The sequence below is a fragment of the Pseudorasbora parva genome, chromosome 6 (genome assembly GCF_024679245.1).
Source record: "Pseudorasbora parva isolate DD20220531a chromosome 6, ASM2467924v1, whole genome shotgun sequence".
NCBI lineage: Eukaryota > Metazoa > Chordata > Actinopteri > Cypriniformes > Gobionidae > Pseudorasbora > Pseudorasbora parva.
The window spans coordinates 1,263,427-1,275,975 of record NC_090177.1 but is presented as its reverse complement, the minus strand read 5'-3'; the positions used below and the strand labels follow the sequence as shown (position 1 = coordinate 1,275,975).

General features: G+C 50.0%; 1 protein-coding gene across 1 annotated transcript in view; it reads left to right on the top strand.

Moving 5' to 3' along the window:
- Positions 1-12,549, top strand: part of coro2ab (coronin 2Ab) — a 38,497-nt gene continuing 25,948 nt past the window's right edge. The window contains exons 1-9 of the mRNA XM_067447099.1: positions 1-183; positions 7,531-7,647; positions 8,281-8,430; positions 8,645-8,812; positions 8,957-9,073; positions 9,955-10,059; positions 11,097-11,193; positions 11,412-11,524; positions 12,258-12,351. Of these exons, the coding sequence (XP_067303200.1) occupies positions 1-183; positions 7,531-7,647; positions 8,281-8,430; positions 8,645-8,812; positions 8,957-9,073; positions 9,955-10,059; positions 11,097-11,193; positions 11,412-11,524; positions 12,258-12,351 (1,144 nt within the window). The remainder of the gene's footprint in view (positions 184-7,530; positions 7,648-8,280; positions 8,431-8,644; positions 8,813-8,956; positions 9,074-9,954; positions 10,060-11,096; positions 11,194-11,411; positions 11,525-12,257; positions 12,352-12,549) is intronic.

Genomic DNA, 12,549 nt, shown 5'->3' with positions numbered 1-12,549 from the left:
ATGTCTTGTGTGACGTTTCATCATGTGATCGGGAAGGCGGCGGTTAAGGGGCGGAGCTACCAAGGGCTGTCAATCACACGCAGTGTCCAGGACAACCAGTTCTGTGCTGTTAATCCACGCTTCATCGCCGTGGTTACTGAGTGTACGGGAGGCGGGGCCTTCGTTGTAATTTCTGTCCGTCAAGTAAGGCCACTCCCCCTTTACACAACACAACACACCCCATTACAACACAACACACAATCCAACACACAACACACCCCAAAACAACACCACACTCCCAAAAACAACGCAATACACAATCCAACACACAACACACCCTAAAACAACACAACACATCCCATCACAACACACCCCAAACCAACAAATCACAACACACCCCAAAAACAACACAACACAACACAACACACCCTAAAACAACACATCCCATCACAACACAACACACCCCAAAAACAACACAACACACCCTAAAACAACAAAACACAACGCACAATCCAACACACCTCTCCCACTAGAGCACTACGGTCCTCTCCGACTAGAGCACTACGGTCCTCTCCGACTAGAGCACTACGGTCCTCTCCGACTAGAGCACTACGGTCCTCTCCGACTAGAGCACTACGGTCCTCTCCGACTAGAGCACTACGGTCCTCTCCAACTAGAGCACTACGGTCCTCTCCCACTAGAGCACTACGGTCCTTTCCGACTAGAGCACTATGGTCCTCTCCGACTAGAGCACTGAGGTCCTCTCCGACTAGAGCACTACGGTCCTCTCCGACTAGAGCACTGAGGTCCTCTCCGACTAGAGCACTGAGGTCCTCTCCGACTACAGCACTACGGTCCTCTCCGACTAGAGCACTACGGTCCTCTCCGACTAGAGCACTGAGGTCCTCTCCGACTAGAGCACTACGGTCCTCTCCGACTAGAGCACTGAGGTCCTCTCCGACTAGAGCACTACGGTCCTCTCCGACTAGAGCACTGAGGTCCTCTCCGACTAGAGCACTGGGGTCCTCTCCGACTAGAGCACTTAGGTCCTCTCCGACTAGAGCACTGAGGTCCTCTCCGACTAGAGCACTGAGGTCCTCTCCGACTAGAGCACTGAGGTCCTCTCCGACTAGAGCACTACGGTCCTCTCCGACTAGAGCACTACGGTCCTCTCCGACTAGAGCACTGAGGTCCTCTCCGACTAGAGCACTGAGGTCCTCTCCGACTAGAGCACTGAGGTCCTCTCCGACTAGAGCACTGAGGTCCTCTCCGACTACAGCACTGAGGTCCTCTCCGACTAGAGCACTACGGTCCTCTCCGACTAGAGCACTACGGTCCTTTCCGACTAGAGCACTGAGGTCCTCTCCGACTAGAGCACTACGGTCCTCTCCGACTAGAGCACTACGGTCCTCTCCGACTAGAGCACTACGGTCCTCTCCGACTAGAGCACTACGGTCCTTTTCGACTAGAGCACTACGGTCCTCTCCGACTAGAGCACTGAGGTCCTCTCCGACTAGAGCACTGCGGTCCTCTCCGACTAGAGCACTGAGGTCCTCTCCGACTAGAGCACTGAGGTCCTTTCCGACTAGAGCACTACGGTCCTCTCCGACTAGAGCACTACGGTCCTCTCCGACTAGAGCACTGCGGTCCTCTCCGACTAGAGCACTACGGTCCTCTCCGACTAGAGCACTGAGGTCCTCTCCGACTAGAGCACTGAAGTCCTCTCTGACTAGAGCACTACGGTCCTCTCCGACTAGAGCACTACGGTCCTCTCCGACTAGAGCACTGCGGTCCTCTCCGACTAGAGCACTGAGGTCCTCTCCGACTAGAGCACTGAGGTCCTCTCCGACTAGAGCACTGAGGTCCTCTCCGACTAGAGCACTACGGTCCTCTCCGACTAGAGCACTGAGGTCCTCTCCGACTAGAGCACTGAGGTCCTCTCCGACTAGAGCACTACGGTCCTCTCCGACTAGAGCACTACGGTCCTCTCCGACTAGAGCACTACGGTCCTCTCCGACTAGAGCACTGAGGTCCTCTCCGACTAGAGCACTACGGTCCTCTCCGACTAGAGCACTGAGATCCTCTCCGACTAGAGCACTGAGGTCCTCTCCGACTAGAGCACTACGGTCCTCTCCGACTAGAGCACTACGGTCCTCTCCGACTAGAGCACTACGGTCCTCTCCGACTAGAGCACTACGGTCCTTTTCGACTAGAGCACTACGGTCCTCTCCGACTAGAGCACTGAGGTCCTCTCCGACTAGAGCACTGCGGTCCTCTCCGACTAGAGCACTGAGGTCCTCTCCGACTAGAGCACTGAGGTCCTCTCCGACTAGAGCACTACGGTCCTCTCCGACTAGAGCACTACGGTCCTCTCCGACTAGAGCACTGCGGTCCTCTCCGACTAGAGCACTACGGTCCTCTCCGACTAGAGCACTGAGGTCCTCTCCGACTAGAGCACTGAAGTCCTCTCTGACTAGAGCACTACGGTCCTCTCCGACTAGAGCACTACGGTCCTCTCCGACTAGAGCACTGCGGTCCTCTCCGACTAGAGCACTGAGGTCCTCTCCGACTAGAGCACTGAGGTCCTCTCCGACTAGAGCACTGAGGTCCTCTCCGACTAGAGCACTACGGTCCTCTCCGACTAGAGCACTGAGGTCCTCTCCGACTAGAGCACTGAGGTCCTCTCCGACTAGAGCACTACGGTCCTCTCCGACTAGAGCACTACGGTCCTCTCCGACTAGAGCACTACGGTCCTCTCCGACTAGAGCACTGAGGTCCTCTCCGACTAGAGCACTACGGTCCTCTCCGACTAGAGCACTGAGATCCTCTCCGACTAGAGCACTGAGGTCCTCTCCGACTAGAGCACTGAGGTCCTCTCCGACTAGAGCACTGAGGTCCTCTCCGACTAGAGCACTGAGGTCCTCTCCGACTAGAGCACTACGGTACTCTCCGACTAGAGCACTGAGGTCCTCTCCGACTAGAGCACTACGGTCCTCTCCGACTAGAGCACTACGGTCCTCTCCGACTAGAGCACTGCGGTCCTCTCCCACTAGAGCACTACGGTCCTCTCCGACTAGAGCACTACGGTCCTCTCCGACTACAGCACTGCGGTCCTCTCCGACTAGAGCACTACGGTCCTCTCCGACTAGAGCACTACGGTCCTCTCCGACTAGAGCACTACGGTCCTCTCCCACTAGAGCACTACGGTCTTCTCCGACTAGAGCACTACTGTCCTCTCCGACTAGAGCACTACGGTCCTCTCCCACTAGAGCACTACGGTCCTCTCCGACTAGAGCACTGAGGTCCTCTCCGACTAGAGCACTACGGTCCTCTCCGACTAGAGCACTACGGTCCTCTCCGACTAGAGCACTGAGGTCCTCTCCGACTACAGCACTACGGTCCTCTCCGACTAGAGCACTGAGGTCCTCTCCGACTAGAGCACTGAGGTCCTCTCCGACTAGAGCACTACGGTCCTCTCCGACTAGAGCACTGAGGTCCTCTCCGACTAGAGCACTACGGTCCTCTCCGACTAGAGCACTGAGGTCCTCTCCGACTAGAGCACTACGGTCCTCTCCGACTAGAGCACTGAGGTCCTCTCCGACTAGAGCACTACGGTCCTCTCCGACTAGAGCACTGAGGTCCTCTCCGACTAGAGCACTACGGTCCTCTCCGACTAGAGCACTGAGGTCCTCTCCGACTAGAGCACTACGGTCCTCTCCGACTAGAGCACTGAGGTCCTCTCCGACTAGAGCACTGAGGTCCTCTCCGACTAGAGCACTGAGGTCCTCTCCGACTAGAGCACTGAGGTCCTCTCCGACTAGAGCACTACGGTCCTCTCCGACTAGAGCACTGAGGTCCTCTCCGACTACAGCACTGCGGTCCTCTCCGACTAGAGCACTACGGTCCTCTCCGACTAGAGCACTGAGGTCCTCTCCGACTAGAGCACTGAGGTCCTCTCCGACTAGAGCACTACGGTCCTCTCCGACTAGAGCACTGAGGTCCTCTCCGACTAGAGCACTGAGGTCCTCTCCGACTAGAGCACTGAGGTCCTCTCCGACTAGAGCACTGAGGTCCTCTCCGACTAGAGCACTACGGTCCTCTCCGACTAGAGCACTGAGGTCCTCTCCGACTAGAGCACTGAGGTCCTCTCCGACTACAGCACTGAGGTCCTCTCCGACTAGAGCACTACGGTCCTCTCCGACTAGAGCACTACGGTCCTCTCCGACTAGAGCACTACGGTCCTCTCCGACTAGAGCACTACGGTCCTCTCCGACTAGAGCACTACGGTCCTCTCCGACTAGAGCACTGAGGTCCTCTCCGACTACAGCACTGAGGTCCTCTCCCACTAGAGCACTACGGTCCTCTCCGACTAGAGCACTACGGTCCTCTCCGACTAGAGCACTGAGGTCCTCTCCGACTAGAGCACTGAGGTCCTCTCCGACTACAGCACTGAGGTCCTCTCCCACTAGAGCACTACGGTCCTCTCCGACTAGAGCACTACGGTCCTCTCCGACTAGAGCACTGAGGTCCTCTCCGACTACAGCACTGAGGTCCTCTCCCACTAGAGCACTACGGTCCTCTCCGACTAGAGCACTACGGTCCTCTCCGACTAGAGCACTGAGGTCCTCTCCGACTAGAGCACTGAGGTCCTCTCCGACTAGAGCACTACGGTCCTCTCCGACTAGAGCACTGAGGTCCTCTCCGACTAGAGCACTACGGTCCTCTCCGACTAGAGCACTGAGGTCCTCTCCGACTACAGCACTGCGGTCCTCTCCGACTAGAGCACTACGGTCCTCTCCGACTAGAGCACTGAGGTCCTCTCCGACTAGAGCACTGAGGTCCTCTCCGACTAGAGCACTACGGTCCTCTCCGACTAGAGCAATGAGGTCCTCTCCGACTAGAGCACTGAGGTCCTCTCCGACTAGAGCACTACGGTCCTCTCCGACTAGAGCACTGAGGTCCTCTCCGACTAGAGCACTGAGGTCCTCTCCGACTAGAGCACTACGGTCCTCTCCGACTAGAGCACTACGGTCCTCTCCGACTAGAGCACTGAGGTCCTCTCCGACTAGAGCACTACGGTCCTCTCCGACTAGAGCACTGAGGTCCTCTGACCAACGGTTACTGCCGCTATAGATGTAAGGGTGACCACGCTTTATCCCGAAATTGTGGGATAGTCTTCCTCTCTCTGTGAGGTCATCTTCATCTTTAGCCATTTTTAAGTCGTCCTTGAAGACATTTCTGTTCTCTGTAGCCTTTGAATAGATTATAAATGATGTGTTGTTGGTTTTTAACTGTTTTTAATATTTCTATTCGTTTGTAAAGAACTTTGGCTCAACCTTTGTTGTTTTTAAATGTTCTATATAAATAAAGGTTCATCACTCTACAACACAACACACCACACTATAACACAACACACTACAACACAACACTACAACACATCACACTACAACACAACACACAATCCAACACATCACACTACAACACAACACACAATCCAACGCATCACACTACAACACATCACACTACAACACATCACACTACAACACAACACACAACACATCACACTACAACACAACACACAATCCAACACATCACACTACAACACAACACACAATCCAACACATCATAAATAAAGGTTCATCACACTACAACACATCACACTACAACACAACACACTACAACACAACACTACAACACATCATACTACAACACATCACACTACAACACATCACACTACAACACATCACACTACAACACATCACACTACAACACATCACACTACAACACATCACACTACAACACAACACACTACAACACAACACTACAACACATCACACTACAACACATCATACTACAACACATCACACTACAACACATCACACTACAACACATCACACTACAACACAACACACTACAACACAACACTACAACACATCATACTACAACACAACACTACAACACAACACACAACACATCAACTACAACACACACACACAACACACATCACACAACACACAACACACAACCACAACACAACACACATCACACTACAACACAACACACAACACATACACACTAAAACACAACACACAATCCAACACATCACACTACAACACATCACACTACAACACAACACTACAACACATCACACTACAACACATCACACTACAACACATCACACAATCCAACACATCACACTACAACACATCACACTACAACACAACACACAATCCAACACATCACACTACAACACATCCCACTATAACACAACACACAATTCAACACATAACACACCACACCACAACACAACACACAACACACTCACACAACACAACACAACACCCAACACACACACACAACACACCACAACCAACACACAACACAACACACAACACACACACACACAACACAACACATCACACTACAACACATACACTATAACACAACACACAATCAACACATAACACACACACACACAACACAACACACAACACATCACACTACAACACAACACACACAACAACACAACACTACACACAACAACACAACACAACCACAACACATCACACTACAACACACAACACACCACACCACAACACAACACACTACAACACAACACACAATCCAACACACAACACACCACAACACAACACACAATCCAACACACAACACATCACACTACAACACAACACATCACACCACAACACACAATCCAACACACAACACATCACACTACAACACAACACACAATCCAACACACATCACATCACACTACAACACAACACACAATCCAACACATCACACTACAACACATCACACTACAACACAACACACAATCCATCACACAACACATCACATTACAACACAACACACAATCCAACACACATCACATCACACTACAACACAACACACAATCCAACACACAACACAACACATCACACCACAACACACAATCCAACACACAACACATCACACTACAACACAAAATCCAACACACATCACATCACACTACAACACAACACACAATCCAACACACATCACATCACACTACAACACAACACACAATCCAAAACACCACACCACAACACACATCCAACACAACACATCATACCACAACACAACATACAATCCAACACACAACACATCACACTACAATCCAACACACAACACATCACACCACAACACACAATCCAACACATCACACTACAACACATCATACCACAACACAACACACAATCCAACACACAACACATCACACCACAACACAACACAACACACAATCCAACACACAACACATCACAACACACAATCCAACACAACACAACACATCACAACACACAATCCAACACACAACACATCACAACACACAATCCAACACAACACAACACATCACAACACACAATCCAACACACAACACATCACAACACACAATCCAACACAACACAACACAGCCCGCTCTGATCCTGTGTGTGTGTGTGTGTGTGTGTGTGTGTGTGTGTGTGTGTGTGTGTGTGTGTGTGTGTGTGTGTGTGTGTGTGTGTGTGTGTGTAGACGGGGCGTGTGTGTCCTCTGCATCCGCGTGTGTGTGGTCACAGCGCTCGTGTTCTGGACATCAAGTGGGACCCGTTTGACGACCTGCGCATCGCATCCTGCTCGGAAGACTGCACGGTGTGTGTGTGTGTGTGTGTGTGTTCATGTGTGTGTGTGTGTTCATGTGTGTGTGTGTGTGTGTGGTTGTTTGTGATGGGTAGGTTTAGGGGCTGTGTGTGTGTGTGGGTGTGTGTGTGTTTGTTCATGTGTGTGCGTGTGTGTGTGTGTGTTCGTTTGTGTGTGTAGGTTTAGGGGCAGGGTGTGTGTGAGTGTGTGATGGGTAAGTTTAGGGGCTGTGTATGTGTGTGTGCTTGTTCAGTTGTGTGTGTGTGTGTGATGGGTAGGTTTAGGGGCTGTGTGTTTGTGCGTGTGTGTGTGTGTGTGTGTGTGTGTTCATGTGTGTGTGTGTTTGTGTGTGTGTGTGTGTGTGAGTGAGTGATGGGTAGGTTTAGGGGCCGTGTGTTCGTGTGTGTGTGTGTGCGTGTGTGTGTGTGTGTGTGTGTGTGTGTGTGTTCATGTGTGTGTGTGTGTGTGTGTGTGTGTGTGTGTGTGTGTGTGTGTGTGTGTGTGTGTGTGTGTGTGTGTGTGTGAGTGAGTGAGTGATGGGTAGGTTTAGGGGCCGTGTGTTCGTGTGTGTGTGTGCGTGTGCGTGTGTGTGTGTTCATGTGTGTGTGTGTGTGTGTGTGTGTGTGTGTGTGTGTGTGTGTGCAGGTGAAGGTGTGGGACATCCCTCTGAATGGACTGAAGGTTGACCTGACGGTGCCCAGTAAGGATCTTCTCTCACACACACGCAGAGTTTCGCTCATCGAGTGGCATCCGACCGCCAGAAACCTGCTGCTGAGCTCCGGCTACGACTGCAAGGTGTGTCAACACACACACACACACATGCACACACACACACACACACACACATTTCCAGTTCTGTTTATCTGACTAAACCGTTTACCAGTGTGATTAAACATTAACGAGCGTCCTTTAGTCTCTGCTGTAGTGATGGACGTAGATCATGTTTCTGACAAGCGTTTGGAGTCATCCGTCTGTCAGCGGTGTGTGTGTGTGTGTGTGTGTGTTGTAGGTGTTTGTGTGGCGTTTAGACACACCAGAGGTGCCGGTGTGTGTGATTAACACACACTCTGAGCTGGTGGTTTGTTTAAGCTTTAATGCAGATGGAAGTCTGTTGGCCACGGTCTGCAAAGACAAGAAGATCCGAATCATCGAGCCGCGGACTGGGAGAGTGCTGCAGGTGTGTGTGTGTGTTGTGTGTGTGTGTGTGTGTGTGTGTGTGTGTGTGTGTGTGTGTGTGTGTGTGTGTGTGTGTGTGTGTGTGTGTGTGTGTGTTTATGATGTGTGTGTTGTATGATAAGCTCATCAGTGATGTTCTGCTCAGGAGTCTCGCTGCGACTCTCGGAAAGTGTCCCGAATTCTGTTTCTGTGGGATCTGAAGATGCTGCTGACCACAGGAAACTCATGCTGGAACCAGAGACAGCTCGCCCTGTGGGATCCGGTAACACACACACACACAAACACACACATGTTTGTTTTTGTGAATTGTGGGGACATTCCATAGGCGTAATGTGTTTTATACCGTACAAACCGTATTGTCTATCCCCTTACACTGCCCCTGCCCCTAAACCTACCCATCACAGGAAACATTCTGCATTTTTACTTTTTCAAAAAAACTCCTCCTGTATGATTTATAAGCATTTTGAAAAGTGGGGACATGGGGTAATGTCCTGATATGTCACCATTTTCTGTAATACCTGTGTCATACACATGTTATTATACACATTTTTGTCCTGATATGTCACAAAAACAAGCACACACACACACACAAACACACACACACACACACACACACACACACACACACACACACACATGGTTGTTTTTGTGACATATAGGGACATTCCATAGGCGTAATGGTTTTTATACTGTACAAACCGTATTTACTATCCCCTTACACTGCCCCTAAACCTACCCATTACACACACACACACACACAAACACACACACACACACATACACACACACACACACACACACACACACACACACACACACACACACACACTGCCCCTAAACCTTCCCATCTCACACACACACACACACACTACCCCTAAACCTACCCATCTCACACACACACACACACACACACACACACACACACATACGCACACACACACACACACACACACACACACACACACACACTGCCCCTAAACCTACCCATCTCACACACACACACACACACACACACACAAACTTTCTCTCTCCCTCTCTCCCCCTCTCTCTCTCTCTCTCTCTCTCTCTCTCTCTCACACACACACACACACACACACACACACGCGTGTGTTCAGCGGATGTGTTATATGTGTGTGTCCGCAGGAGGATCTGTCCGAGCCGTTGCTGGAGGAGGATTTGGATGGAGGGTCAGGGGTCATTTTCCCGTTTTATGACGCCGACACACACATGCTGTATCTGGCTGGAAAGGTCAGTTTTGCAGATTTTGTGAACTTAGGCCATAAGTCTGAACTTCAAATTAGGCACACATCGTCTTCAGATGATGAAGATAAAGGCGTTTGATAGGTCGAGCTGTTCTCGTTTAACGCAGCGCCCAATGAGGAGCTGTAGAGACTGAAGAAGTGTTTAGATGTTTTATTAGGAATAAGATGCACAGGAGAGGTTCAGAAACACACACACACACACACACACACCAGAGCTGGACAGTAACCGCTCATTTACTCGAGTCCTGTACTGAAGTTCACTGTTTGAGTCTCTGTGCTTTACTGGAGTATTATTTTTTCTGTAATCTTCTGACTTTAACTTCACTCCATCTGAAAGACAAATATCGTCCTCTTTACTCCACTACATTTCTATCAAGGTCCTCGAAGTGGAAAGTCGTTTCTGTCGCAGCTTTGAAAGTCAGTGATGATTTTTTTCTTCTTTAAAAGGTGTTTGGGTTTTTGCAGAAAGCCTTTCAGGAATCACTCTTGTAGAGTCTCGTGAAGTTCAATGATTTCACAGCATTTATTAAACACTGATTTATAGTTTAGAGCAAAATGGAAGAAGACGGATGTCCAAATGCTCATTTAGTGGAGGATTCACATAAACAAAGTTGATTCTGTCTTCAGTGAAGGTGAACAGTGTGAGAATATCAGATGTGTATCAGTGTATTGGATCCGTGCATTCGGCCTTAAAGTGACAGCAGCTTTGTAACTTTTCTACAAGTATTTAAATGAGTTTAAGTTAGTCGTCTGCTAGTGTGTCAGATGGAGCGTCACTGACTGGCTTAAACCATGATGGCATAATGTGCATTTATACAACTATAATACAATAATGCGGCGACATAAAGAAGGACATTTACTTTTGATACTGAAGTACTTTTGAAAACAAATACTTCTGTACTTTTACTGCAGTAAAAATCTGTTTTTACAACTTTCACTCATAACGGAGTAATATTTGACCAGCAGTGCTGAAGTTGTATCAAAAATGTATTTTTGATATTTGTGCTGATTTTTCTGTCGCAGGGCGATGGTAACATCCGCTATTATGAGGTCAGTGCGGTGAAACCTTACGTTCACTTCCTGTCTGAATATCGCTCTCCGTCCCCCCAGAGAGGCTTGGGTACACACACACACACACACACACACACACACACACACACACGTTTGTTTTTGTGACATATAGAGACATTCCATAGGCGTAATGGTTTTTATACTGTACAAACCGTATTTTCTATCCCCTTACACTGCCCCTAAACCTACACATCACACACACACACACACAGTGCTCCACTCTGGACCGTCATTGTTTGGCTTGTGTGTGTGTGTGTGTGTGTGTAGGTGTGATGCCCAAGCGTGGCCTGAACATCAGTGTGTGTGAGGTGTTCAGATTCTACAGGCTAATATCTGTCAAAGACCAGCTGGAGCCGCTGAGCTTCTGTGTGCCACGCAAGGTAAGAGTGTGACCAGGGCCGGTGGGAGGAGCCTGCGGGGGGGTGGGAGGAGCCTGTTCACAGGAGGAGCCTGTTTATGGTTATGTGGGAGGAGTCTGTATGTGGGAGGGGTCTGTTTATGGGAGGAGCCTGTATGTGGGTAGAGCCTGTTTATGGGAGGAGTCTATTTGTAGGAGGAGCCTGTTATGGGAGTGGCATGTTTATGTGGGAGGAGTCTGTATATGGGTGGAGTCTGTTTATGGGAGGAGTCTGTATGTGGGAGGACCTGTGTATTGGAGGAGCCTGTATGTTGGAGAAGCCTATGTATGGGATGGGTCTGTTATGGGAGGAGTCTGTTTATGGGTCGAGTCTAGATGTGGGAGAAGTCTGTTTGTGGGAGTAGCCTGTGTGCGAGAGTGGCCTGTGTGTGGGAGGGGCCTGTGTGGGGGAGGAGCCTATGTGTGGGAGGAGTCTGTGCGTGGGAGGGGCCTGTATGTGGGAGGGGCCTGTGTGGGTGAGGAGCCTATGTGTGGGAGGGGCCTGTGTGGGGGAGGAGCCTATGTGTGGGAGGAGTCTGTGCGTGGGAGGGGCCTGTGTGTGGGAGGGGGCTATGTGTGGGAGGAGTCTGTGTGTGGGAGGAGCCTATGTATGGGAGGGGCCTGTGTGGGGGAGGAGTCTGTATGTGATGAGGTTAACCCATACCCTAAGCTGTAAATGAATTTGTGATGGAATGGGATATTTTTTCCTCTGTCAGCAGTCTAAGGGTTTTCATGAGGATATTTATCCCATGACAGCAGCCAATGAGCCAGCCCTGACCGCAGACGAGTGGCTGATGGGACAGAACAAAGGTGACTCAAACTGGACTCGTTTATCCTGCCATCATTTACTCACCCTCATTCACGAAATACAAAAGAGCATGATATAAAAATCTGTCCATCATACAAAAGTGATCGCGTGTCCGATCGGAAGACTAGGACCAAACTGCTCAATCACATTATGAAAATTGTCGGCTCTTTGACAAATTGCTTTTGTTTTTCTTTTGTAAG